The following is a 13,296-nucleotide window of genomic DNA, read 5'->3' as shown; positions in this document are numbered from 1 at the left end:
AGTGGTAGTGTTATTGTGGTCAGTGGTAGTGTTATTGTGGTCAGTGGTAGTGTTATTGTGATCAGTAATTGTGGTCAGTGGTAGTGTTATTGTGGTCAGTGGTAGTGTTATTGTGGTCAGTGGTAGTGTTATTGTGATCAGTAATAGTGTTATTGTGGTCAGTGGTAGTGTTATTGTGGTCAGTGGTAGTGTTATTGTGGTCAGTGGTAGTGTTATTGTAGTCAGTGGTAGTGTTATTGTAGTCAGTGGTAGTGTTATTGTGATCAGTGGTAGTGTTACTGGGGTCAGTGGTAGTGTTATTGTGATCAGTGGTAGTGTTATTGTAGTCAGTGGTAGTGTTATTGGGGTCAGTGGTAGTGTTATTGTGATCAGTGGTTGTGTTATCTGTGGCTGAGGTCCCCGGCGTCGTCGTTGTCCTTCCACCTTCCTTGGTATCTCCTTCCAAGGAAGGGTCTCACATCAGGACATGATTTCCTCCCATGTCCAAAACTCCTTAACCTCCATAACACGCTGCTTGGTCCTGCAAAGGTGGGATATTCTGTCACGAACGTGAGGAGAGACAGTCCAAAGCGCAGCGTGATCAGTGGTAGTGTTATTGTGATCAGTGATCAGTGGTAGTGTTATTGTGATCAGTAATTGTGGTCAGTGGTAGTGTTATTGTGGTCAGTGGTAGTGTTATTGTGGTCAGTGGTAGTGTTATTGTGATCAGTAATAGTGTTATTGTGGTCAGTGGTAGTGTTATTGTGGTCAGTGGTAGTGTTATTGTGGTCAGTGGTAGTGTTATTGTGATCAGTGGTAGTGTTATTGGGGTCAGTGGTAGTGTTATTGTGATCAGTGGTAGTGTTATTGTAGTCAGTGGTAGTGTTATTGGGGTCAGTGGTAGTGTTATTGTGATCAGTGGTAGAGTTATTGTGGTCAGTGATATTGTTATTGTGATCAGTGGTACTGTTATTGTGATCAGTGGTACTGTTATTGTGGTCAGTGGTCAGTGGTAGTGTTATTGTGGTCAGTGGTAGTGTTATTGTGGTCAGTGGTAGTGGTAGTGTTATTGTGGTCAGTGAGTTATTGCTGTCAGTGGTAGTGTTATTGTGGTCAGTGGTAGTGTTATTGTGATCAGTGGCAGTGTTATTGTAGTCAGATGTAGTGTTATTGTGGTCAGTGGTAGTGTTATTGTGGTCAGTGGTAGTGTTATTGTGGTCAGTATGTGATTGTGGTCAGTGGTAGTGCTATTGTGGTCAGTGGTAGTGTTATTGTGGTCAGTGGTAGTGTTATTGTGGTCAGTGGTATGTGATTGTGGTCAGTGGTAGTGTTTGTGGATCATTGTGTCAGTACTGTTTGTATGCTATGTGTCTGGGTCTGTTTGTTATGCAGTTCTGTTTGTTAGGTATGTCTCTGGGCTGCTGGGGCCCAGCATTAGTGCTGACAGGCAGACTGCTGGACAGAGGCTAAACTGGCTCCCCAGGCTTTGTGACCACACTCAGTTTGGACCCAGTGGTGCTGAGTCATAGTCAGTGATTCAGCCTGCTTGTCTGCTCTAGTTGCACGCACAGTGACACACACACACACACATACACACACACACACACCACACACACACACACACACACACACACACACACACACACACACACACACACACACACACACACACACACACACCAGTGGGGACTGGACCTATGCAGCCTAATCTGGCATATTACGATTTCACAACTGCTCCTTCCACCTCTATCAACTACATACTACGTCCCATCATACCTGAGAGAGCCTGTGCTAATGCTAGCATGCACATCAGTGGTACTGCACATCAGTGGTACTGCACATCAGTGATACTGCACATCAGTGATACTGCACATCAGTGATACTGCACATCAGTGATACTGTACATCAGTGATACTGCACATCAGTGATACTGCACATCAGTGGTACTGTACATCAGTGATACTGTACATCAGTGGTACTGTACATCAGTGATACTGTACATCAGTGGTAGTGTACATCAGTGATACTGCACATCAGTGATACTGCACATCAGTGGTACTGTACATCAGTGATACTGTACATCAGTGATAATGCACATCAGTGATACTGTACATCAGTGATACTGTACATCAGTGATACTGCACATCAGTGATACTGCACATCAGTGATACTGTACATCTGTGATACTGTACATCAGTGATACTGCACATCAGTGATAATGCACATCAGTGATATTGTACATCAGTGATAATGCACATCGGTGATAATGCACATCAGTGATACTGTACATCAGTGATAATGCACATCAGTGATACTGTACATCTGTGATAATGCACATCAGTGATACTGTACATCAGTGATAATGCACATCAGTGATACTGTATATCAGTGGTAATGCACATCAGTGATATTGTACATCAGTGATAATGCACATCAGCGATACTGTACATCAATGATACTGCACATCAGTGATACTGCACATCAGTGATACTGTATGTCAGTGATAATGCACATCAGTGATAATGCACATCAGTGATACTGTACATCAGCGATTAGTACACTGCATGCTGTGTGTGGGCATAGTATGTGTGTGTGAGTTGAGGTGATACCCATGGGCCACTGGGACCCCCATTCCCCGGGCTCTGCTGTTATCAATGGGCTCTTTGTTGGCAGAGAGGATGGGGTCCCGGGTCCCTGAGCTCCATGTGAGGACTAAGATTAAGTAATGTGACGGGGGGATTTATACGTGATTGAGCTGACTGGGGGCCCATATCATTGAGTTGATGGGGCGCGCTTAATCTAGTGGAGAAGGAGGGGCTGCTGTGTGAGTTTTGTTGTGGGTGGGGGCTGAGGTGTATCCAGCTGAATGGTCAGAATTTGGGGTGTGCTCATTTGCATAGAGAGGAGGCTGGGGATGCAAGGGGGTCTGAGGTAGGGTAGTTCCCATAGGAGAGAGTGGGAAGGGGTTTGAACCGGCAGTAACAGAAAGGGTTCAAAAGGCCTGAATGGTGAGGTGGGGGGAGCCGTGTGCAGGCAAACAGAGCTGGCCGTCCCTGTGCTTCTGGAGGGAGATCAGTCTGGAGGAACAGCATTAAGATTCTGCTCAACACCCAGGCAAGGCGCCTTTTCTTCTGCTCCTTGCAAATGAGATGGGCTCCTCCTCATGTTGCCCCACAGGAATCAGATGTTTTGTTGGCCTTCCACTGGCTCTGAGAGGAGAGAGGGTGACACCCTCTTTCACTCCGACCAATCTCTCTCTATCTTTCTCTCTCTCCTTCTCCCTTGTCTCTTTCCATCTTTCTCTCTTTCTGAATGTTTCTCCTCTGACAGATATTGCCTAAGTGACCAGATCTGAGGCAACCACAGTGACTGTCTCAGAAATCCAGGGGGCGATACAATTAGTGTCACCTTAATGCTGAGACCACGTTATTAATCCTGCTAGATGGAAGCTTTTAAAACAACACATCCAGCCAGACTTACAGTGGACCCACTCAGTTAACCTCTATCAACAGGGACCAATTGAATTCAAGTCACTCTGTTGTTTTCTGTATTTACAGTCTTCCAGTCTCACTGGTTCCCACTGACTACACATTTCTTTTAACAGAGTGTTTGGTAACAAAGAGGGTTTCTATGGTCTGCGATGTGGGTTTTACTACCTGTTGCAGGGCCAGAGTTGGTTTGAGGGGAGAAGGAGAACAGAGGCGAGCAGGATGGAAAAGGCCCTAGGATATTGCTGGTATAGTTGCTTGAGAGATCATAGACCTGGTTGAGCATGTTAGGATCATATCTGGGCATCATGACTGTATAATAGCTGTGGATGTTTATATAAGGCTTCATCCCATCCCAGACTCACATCCTATTAGATGAGAGTCAGCAAGAGTTTAACATGTTTTGAAGTAACTGGCCCTGGGGTTGCCATGACAATGGATGGAAATTGATTCGTAACGGATTGGCTGCTGGTTTGTCGGGTTCAGACTAGGTTTTACGTCCCATCCCCCCATTCTCCAACCATCCATCTGCTGGAGTCCTGTGACAGTTTCAACTATCTAATAACTCACAGACTGCCTCACCCTCAGGTAGCCTAGCGATTAAGAGCATTGGGCTAGTAACTGAAAGGTTGCTGGTTTGAATCCCTGAGCAAGCAAGGTTGAAAAACGTGTTGTTCTGCCCTTGAGAAAGGTAATTCATTCCCAACAACTACTCTTTGGTGCTGATGACATCAATTAAGGCTCTGCTTGGATTCAGAGGATTTAGGTTAAATGTGGAAGATGCATTCAGCTGACCAGCTGACCTAATACTTACTTTGGCACATATTGTTGTTTGGATAGGTACCCAGAACTTGTTGGACTTTTCAACCATGCCCAACACCGACTTCTTTCTCCAGGTCCAATTGCCCTCTTTTCAGGCTAAGCAGTCATTAAGTCTGATTGAATGAGCTGCCATCACTTACAACAGGGCTTTATGAGATGTGACTTGAGGAAGAGGGAGTGGTCGTATTGTTGCTAAGAGGCTGCAATCCAACTGGCTGCCTCTGGTCTAATTGGCCCATTCTCTGACAGTTAGCTTCCTTTGAAGTTGATCATAGTTAATAATGGTAGTGATAGTGATGGATTAATAATGTGTGTGTGTTATGTTGCCATGCTCCTGTGTGTGGCTGTGTGTCCGTCCAAAGAGAAGCCCTCCAACCCACTGATAGATGTGGCCTATAGGTCTTATGTATCCATCTGTAGCCTGTCAGTGACATCATGGTCAGAAACTCCGGGGGGGGCAAAGAGGTGGAGATGTATAGCTGCTACTGTTCAGCCCTGTGGCCCCAAAGCTTCTCCAATCGGCTAGCACACTGTAATGGTGTCACTTGTTGACTGTTTAGTACACTGGCATTTATGATGTATCCATGACTACAAGGACAATGATTATAATTCTTCTCCCAGTATGATTTGCACATCCTGATATGCGGGTCAACTGTTGAATAAGAGTTAATCTAATAATGCCATTTAGCTATTATAACGTTATTTTGTTTCTACTCCCCTCTGTTTGCTCTCCTACTATTCTACTATCTCACAATAGTTTGGAGATACTGTGGTAAATGTAGATATTCAATAATTGATTAACTGTTCTTGATTTCTATTTGATGTACCTAGATAAGACATGTAATCATACTCATTCCCATTTGGACTCAGACAAGGAGAAGACTAAGAGGAGCAGAGGAACAGGGATGGGGTGTGAGACGCTCCTAGATGGTGCTGCTGTCACACACAGAGTGGCGCGAGCCAATCAGAGTAGTACCAATAAATCTGGAGGGCTTAGTGGGATATTTTGGACGCCAAGCGAGACAGAGCGCCACACAAGAACACAGCTACTATCTGACCCTCTCTCTGTCCCCTTTTTCTCTGTCCCTCTCTTTTTCTGACCCTATTAGTCACCAACTAACCGGAATGGAGGAAAGGAGATCTCATTCCTTCACCTCCCTGCTTCTTTTCTTCCCTTTAAATCACACTCTGTCCCCATCTGCGTCTGTGTGACTGAGCATGTGTGGGAGGCAGCTTTGATTTGGTAGCCAAGCTCTGTTGCACCAAATCCTATTCAAACAAGGACGAGAGAGGGAGGGAGAGAGAGAAAGGCCAGGAGACATTTGTAGCTGAGTGGACGAGCACAAACAATCCCTGGTACACAGCTTTTGAGTGTCACATAAACCACCCTCCTCTCTCTCTCTCTGTCTCTCTCTCTCTCTCTCTCTCTCTTTCTCTCTCTGTCTGTCTCTCACTCTCTCTTTCTGTATGTCCCTCTCTCTGTCCTATTCAGTGACCGGCCCGGCCCGGCCCTTTCGCCCCTCCCTGTGTACTCTCTCTCAGGATGGGGGATGTCTATCCCTATAAAAGGCATGTGTGTTCCCTGACAGGGTTTTATTCCAGCCATGGAGAGTCAGAGAGTCCTGTCATCTTACAGGAAGCGTTTCGGGCCCCAGGGGGCCGGCAGCGTGGGTGGGGGCGTGCGGCTCAGCAGTCTCTCCTCCAGCCGCTTCTCCCTCCATGGGAGTCCCCGCCACATGACCCACTCCAGCACCATTTCCCGTCTCTCCCTGGGGTCGGCTGGAGGGGCCATGCTCCTGGGGACCCCTGGGAACCGGCTGGACTTCTCGGCTGACTCACTCCTCAAGGCCCAGTACCGGGAGACGCGCACCAACGAGAAGGTGGAGATGATGGGTCTGAACGACCGCTTTGCCAGCTTTATAGAGAAGGTGCGCTTCCTGGAGCAGCAGAACACGGTGCTGGTGACGGAGCTGACCCAACTGAGGGGGAAGGAGCCCAGCCGTCTGGGGGACATCTTCCAGGAGGAGCTGAGGGAGCTGCGCAGGCAGGTGGACGGACTCAGTGCTGGGAAGGCCCGGCTGGAGATAGAGAGGGACAACATGGCTGCTGACGTGGCCACACTCAAACAGAGGTGAGAATGAGGCAGTCTCATTTCCATCAATACAATTTGTCACTGATCAGTGTACTTTGTTTTAGTGTTTTGGAGTTCCAATTGATATTGTGGAGTTCTAATTGCTTCAGCAGTCTGTCCACTTAAAAGTTTATTCAGAATTTGATTTAGTGGATTCCTAGTGTTTGGCATGTGTATTGGTCAATATGTTAATTTTGAATTGGAATCTTTGTTACAGTCTAAAACCAACAAGTGGATAGTTGACATAACACAATTCAGTATAACTGGATATAGTGTTACATGATAAAATTGCTCAGTAGATGCTTTGGCTTGTTAGTTATTGAAAACACTGTGCTCTGAGAAGGCGTTACTCAATGGGTGTCCCTCTTTCTAAACTTGATCCTGACCAGACCCCTACAGCCATTCAATGAGTGTGGAAGAATGGAGGAAACACAATAGAGCTGATTTCCACAAAGAGACTAGGGAGCCAGGCAGATGTTCTGTTGTTGCCTGATCCCCCTTAATAATACTCATTGGTCAAATGCATGCTTCTTAGTTATGTTTATTGGTTTATTGCTTAAGTGGCATAGTTTATAGTTATGAGGTTATGGCTTATGTTTTCCCAGGGTGCTTTTCTGTTGTTGCCAAGGACAAAAGGAACATCTAAGTGTGTATTGGTTTCTGAGCCTGTGTATACTATGGATCACAGACGTGTGTGTGTGAGTGTCACTGCTCTCTGATTACAGATCTTTGCTTTGGTGCAGTATGTGGTATATTTTCATAACACTTTAGTACAGAACTCAAACCACATCGTCAGAAAGGCAGTCATTTCTCAACTCAATTGAGTAAAGTACAACATCAAATCATACATTCCCTTTTTGACCAAACTTAATTAGTGTTTCATCTGGAAATACATGTTTCACATTCACAATGTAATACATGTTTGTTTAAAGTAATTGCTTTTCACAATGCAATGTTCACTTTACTTTTGCTATGACTGTCTTCTCGTTTTTTAAATTACATTTTACTATTAACCGACTGCTCTTAATTGATAATCACTTAACCGTTTGGTAAACCTATAGATTTTAGATTTTTTTTCTACTACAGTTTTAGAGAACTAAATAGTGAAAAAGTATGTTCATAAAGTATAAATATATATGTACTATAATGTACAATTATGATGATGATGCATTTCGCTGCACAAATAAAATAACATAAAATTGTATTTGTCACTTCTTAAACAACAGGTGTAGATTAACAGCTTACTTACGGCCCCTTCCCTACAATGCAGAGAGAAAGAGAAAAAAGACACAAACCAGTACTAGTGCACCTGCGATAACATCTGCAAATCTGCACGCAACCAATACACTTTGATTTGGCTATTAGGATTTTACTGCAAAACATTTAGAATCTGATATTGACAAGATCAGAGATGTTCTCTGTCATACAATTGAAAACAGCGGTAACTACACATTTGATCTTATTGAGTTAAGACTGAAATCAGCCTTTGTAGTCTCCTGGTTCAATTATCTTCCGTTTTCAAAGAAAATGCAGTTTCAAATGTGAAGTAACTACAATATCCACGTAAGAACCAACGCAAACAGCAGTAAGTGAAGTTACTAAGTGAAGTTCCTATAGTTTGCCTTGGTATTCTATCGGGCTCTGAGTTCAGGCCATCCCGATCATGACATGCCCTCACACACACCATGAGACAGTCAAAAGGTTGGATAAACACATTTAGATTGTAGATACTGTACTTTTCTTTTGCATTACCCATATAGTTGTTTGTCATACAAAGGCAGAGTGCAGTATCAGCATTTTAGGGGTCATAGGTCAGTGCATTATCCCACTTATCCACCTACAACGTATTTGGCTGGAGAGTAAAAAAATACTTTAAAGCCATTTTTCTCAGATTCACTGTTTGCGTAGACTGCTCTTTGCCTTTGTATGGTATTTCAGGTGGCTGCCCTTCCCTTGGCATTTGTAAAAATTCTATAGCAATATGGAGTGGGAAAGCGGCAGTGCATTTGGACAATTCATTTAAAAAACATAACCATCTGTCTCGTCCAGGCCCGGAGTCTTATACTTAGTATCAATGGTTGCTTGGTGAAAGATGTCTCCAAACAAAATGAGTGCACAATAAAAGGTTTTGAATATAAATAACGTGTTAGTTTGGTACTAAGAGTTTTGAAAATTCACCACATACGTGTGAAAATAGCACCAAAGCTAATATTAAAAAAAAACATTAACACACATCTGCTTTTCACCACTTAGAACTCAGCATGAGTAAGGATGGTGAAGGTTGACAAGGTTAGAGGTCAGTTTGTGTTTCCTGCTGGTTTCCCAACTCTACTCTCTTAACACCAATTCATCAGTCTCTGAAGAAATACAGATCTGAGTTTGAGCGTGTGTGAGCATGTGTGTTTCAGTGTGGGGCAGATAGTGGCAGATGGAGTTTGGAAGTGTGTGTGTGTGCGTGCGTGTTCATGTGTGTGTGCTTGTTTGTGCGTGTGTGTGTGTTTTGGCTCCATTCTGAATGCGTAAACTCCGCCTCCGTGGGAAAGGCTGATGACAGGCTGATGTATAGAAGTGAATGGCTAATGATGTGTAAGCTCTCCATTCAGCTGAGCTCAGCCCACCTACTGCCAACTCTGCTACTGCAGCATGGAAGACAAGTGCTACTCAAACAGTCCATATCATCAGTTTATTCATGTCATTATGTATACAAGGATATTCATACACAGACACATTTAATCATATGCTGATCATGGATGGAAAACATGATCATATATATTGGGTCATTGGTGGGATGATGACTGGGATTCATTGACTTTGTATCAATAGAGAATAGGTTGAAACGATGTTTTATCTGAGGTGCATGGATCCCTCGTGACCAACGAGGGGACTTAGTGTGCACCCTAACACTGCCTCTCCTTTTATCTGTCTGTTTTCTAATTTTCCTCACTCTCCCTTTCTCTTTCAATCAGACTGCAAGATGAGATGGTTCTTAGACAGGATGCAGAGAGCAACTTGAACGCCTTTAGACAGGTGAGGACATTTCTCCCATAATTTGTATAAATGTCACTATTATTGACCATGTCCCTCTTTGCATGTGATCTTCACAGCCCGTGTTTTTATATGAGGAATATACAGGTCACATTGACCTAAGGATTCTCTGTGTGTAGGATGTGGATGAGGCGTCTCTGAACCGTGTCCAGTTGGAGAGGAAGATAGATGCACTGCAGGATGAGATTGCCTTCCTCAAGAAGATCCACGAGGAGGTGAGCTTCAGCTTCCCCTCGTCTCTATGCCAATCTCTAGTCCTTACTGACCAACCTCTGTTTCCATCTCTAGAGTAAATAGTGAATATTCAGAGAATGAAAGAGGTGACCTTTAACCTGTAAGCCTGTGGTTGGTTCTCTATAGGAGCTGCGTGAGCTGCAGGAGCAGCTGATGGCCCAGCAGGTCCATGTGGATGTGGACGTGTCCAAGCCAGACCTGACCGCTGCTCTGAGGGACATCCGGGTCCAGTATGAGTCCGTGGCCTCCTCGAACATTCAGGAGACGGAGGAGTGGTACCGCTCCAAGGTCATATCAGAAAGCTTGGGCTATTGCATATACATGTACACACATTACTGTACAGGCACAGGCAGACACACTACCATACAGATAAACATGCATACAGCAAGGTGTTGCACAATGCACACATTGACAACACACTATAAGATGCAGACTTTTAAAGTGTCCTGTCCCTCCTTTTGTTGTTATGCACAGTTTGCCGACTTGACCGACGCAGCTACTCGGAATGCAGACGCCTTGCGATTGGCCAAACAGGAGGGCAACGAGTACCGCCGGCAACTCCAGGCCATGACCTGTGATGTGGAGGCGCTCCGTGGAACAGTGAGTTGTCCAATCAGAGCAGTGTGCTGTATCAACAATGAGACATGAGAAGATAATGAGTTCCATGACTCCCCTCTCTAACTGAACCACCTCTACTCTTTCATCTCTTTCCAAACCTCTCCCCCCTTCCTTTCCTTCTCCCTCTCTTCCTCCTCTCCTGCAGAACGAGTCTCTGGAGCAGCAGCTGCGTGAGATGGAGGACCGTTTCTCCGTGGAGACGGCTGGTTACCAGGATATGGTGGGTCATCTGGAGGAGGAGATCCAGACTCTGAAGGAGGGGATGGCCAGACACCTGCAGGAGTACCAGGACCTGCTCAATGTCAAACTGGCCCTGGACATAGAGATCGCTACCTACAGGAAGCTGCTGGAGGGAGAGGAGAGCAGGTGAGGAGATAACGGTGGAGAGGGAAGAGGATGGTGGACGGAGAGGAGGGTGGAAAGGAAGGAGGGTAGAAGTTAGGAAGAGAGGAGGGAGGAGGGAAGGAGAGAGAGGGGTGTTGGAGGGAATAAAGTGGAACAAAATAATGTGGATATAATGAGCTGGGTAGGGAGGACAGTGTGATGAAGAAAGAAAAGACAATAAGTGGTGGCTGGTAGTTACTGATACACTCTCTTCCTCTTCCTCAGGATCACTGTTCCAATGCAGAGCTTCTCCAACCTGCAGTTCAGAGGTGAGTAAGGGTATCCTGACCCAGATATATTAGCGTAGTCTATCATGGCATTTAATAATTTACCCCAGCCATATGAATGATGTGCTGATGCATAAATCTCAAGTTAGGATTCAGCTCTGACTGGATTCATGGGCATCTGAAAGCTAAACGTCTCTCTCACCCTCTCCCTGAGTATAGAGACCAGTATAGACACTAAGTTCTCTCCAGAGGCCCATGTCAAGAGGAGCATCATAGTGCGGACTGTGGAGACTAGAGACGGGGAGGTATGTAGAACATCATAGATCATTGAATGAATCAATGGGGGATTTATTCCCATATCAGATGTGTGAATGTGCTTGCTTCCTGCTTAGCTCCTCCAGAGGGCAGCATGCTACATTGTATTATTCAATACATGCAATTTTATCATCACTTATTGACAGTCCCTCCCTACTGCTGCATCTACAACCCAACATGCCCTGTTCCCTGCTCTGTGTTTCAGATCATTAAGGAGTCTACAGCTGAGAGGAAGGAGATTCCTGACAGTCCTTAAAGGACACAAATGGTGCTGGCTATATGTCTGTCATACTGTCCCCACTCCCCAGTAACACTTAGAGGCCTTGCATGATAATGATACCCTTTCCTGACCAGGCACCTCCCTCTTCTCCAAACCTCAAAGTCCTCCCAGTTGCAACCACCTCACCATCCCCTTCCTCCCCTCTTCATCATCACCCCCAGACCATGCTACATCATTAAATACTTAGGAGTTGCATTTTGTTGAAACAAAAAAAAATCCCTCATTGCATCCTTGTTGGCATTTTTGCACAAAAATATTATTTTTGTATTGCTGTAACTGGAGATAGGCTTTAGTGCTGGGAAGTGTGGCCATGCACCTTAGAAGGAAGGGTCTTGGACTACTACCCTTTGTGATTAACATACTTAATGCTTGGAAATGTATATTTTGTTCAGCTCATAATAGTGACAGATCAGAGTGGGACATGTTCTCAATGTGTTTGGATAGTAGCCAGAGAGGAGGCCTTGAAATGTAGTGATTGTTATTCAGCGAGTGGCAGGGGTCGTGCTGAAGTTGTGTGGTTTGAGTGGATGTGAGAAGTCAAGAGGAAAGTACAGTTGCTGGGGTTAGCAGTGGACAGGATGGGTCTCAGACAAGGAAGATGACATGTGAATGACAGTGCTTTTGGCAGAACTGTTGGTGAAAAGAAAGAAGCTGATGTAACTCTCCTCTAGGGCCAAACACCATATCCATTTCATCCCTCCGTCATACAATCCACCCCCCCTCCCCTCTCTCTGGATGCAGTATCTCTAGTTCCACTGTTTCATTGCAACATCATATTTTAACACTAGAACAGCGCCCGGGAACATCCACTTACGCACCAGGGGTGAGAGGGACAGGACGGACGTGAGACAGGGAGTATTGACGAGACCCTTACCTCTGAAATCCCCTGTTCCTCCCCCCAGCCCCATCTCTGGAGTGTCAGTGATTGTAGAGAGACACAGAAGAGGGTGTTGCTGAGATAGCTTGGTGGTGGTGGAGCGGGTGGGGTTACACGGTGTCTCCCTGATGACAGCCCTCTCCAAGAAACACTGGGGGGGTGGGGGCTTGGAGGGTGGACGAGAGGAGGGGGGGTTGGAGGGTTGGAGGAGAGGAGAGGAGGAGGGTTGAAGGAGAGGATGAGGGTTGAAGGAGAGGAGGAGAGGATGAGGGTTGGCGGGTGGCTGTCACAACACTAACTGTTAATCCCAGCTCTCTCCCTCTGCTTAGAACCCCTGCTGACATAAACAAACTGACACCCCTGTCACCTACCATTCAGTACAGATGGTGACTACAGACTGCTTTTCATTCTTCACTAAACACAAACCGTAACCGTCTTCTAATGTGCCTGAGTTTCTTTCACATCTCCTTCCTCTGCTTTGCCTTCGTGTCTTCACCAGTCAGCTCTAGATACTATTTCTTCTCTTCTTGTCTGCCTCTTACAGTAGCCACAGCTGAACCACACCGCAGTAGGTCTAAGAAAAACCTACAAGATGTGAATATAACCTTAGTTTTGACCAACATTATGACAACCCGCTAACAACAATAAAGCCATTTTGTTTGATTAGTATTTGTGTCTGAATGAGTCTTTTGTGAATGACAGTTTTTATTTGCTTTCTTTAGTCCAACACAAGCTGCTGCTTGGATTGAATGTGTACCGTTGTATGATTGCGTGTGCTCATGAAATGAAGATGGATACAGTACCAGCTCACTGATCAACCTTTTTCATGACTTTATTTTACATACCCAGCACCTCCAAGTTGTTGATGTGCGTACACCACGTTAGAAACTCGTTGT

The 13,296-nt window shown here is 45.2% G+C and overlaps 1 protein-coding gene across 1 annotated transcript; it reads left to right on the top strand.

The window, feature by feature from the left end:
- The first annotated feature begins 5,866 nt into the window (after positions 1-5,866).
- LOC135554453 (glial fibrillary acidic protein-like) lies at positions 5,867-13,069 on the top strand. Its single transcript, XM_064986773.1, has 9 exons — positions 5,867-6,420; positions 9,387-9,447; positions 9,585-9,680; positions 9,826-9,987; positions 10,174-10,299; positions 10,463-10,683; positions 10,927-10,970; positions 11,148-11,233; positions 11,449-13,069. Exons 1-9 carry the CDS (start codon positions 5,894-5,896, stop codon positions 11,497-11,499), a joined length of 1,374 nt encoding a protein of 457 aa, XP_064842845.1. The 5' UTR covers positions 5,867-5,893; the 3' UTR covers positions 11,500-13,069.
- The last annotated feature ends 227 nt before the right edge of the window (positions 13,070-13,296 follow it).

Source organism: Oncorhynchus masou, chromosome 14, assembly GCF_036934945.1.
Source record: "Oncorhynchus masou masou isolate Uvic2021 chromosome 14, UVic_Omas_1.1, whole genome shotgun sequence".
Lineage (NCBI taxonomy): Eukaryota > Metazoa > Chordata > Actinopteri > Salmoniformes > Salmonidae > Oncorhynchus > Oncorhynchus masou.
The sequence above is the reverse complement of the archived record's forward strand: the minus strand, read 5'-3'. Positions and strand labels throughout refer to the sequence as shown.

Coding starts and splice junctions, on each gene's coding strand:
- LOC135554453 (XM_064986773.1), top strand. CDS start 5,894: ATGGAGAGTCAGAGAGTCCTGTCATCTTACAGGAAGCGTTTCGGGCCC. Junction 9,681..9,825: donor TCAAGAAGATCCACGAGGAG/GTGAGCTTCAGC, acceptor GGTTCTCTATAG/GAGCTGCGTGAGCTGCAGGA. Junction 9,988..10,173: donor AGGAGTGGTACCGCTCCAAG/GTCATATCAGAA, acceptor TGTTATGCACAG/TTTGCCGACTTGACCGACGC.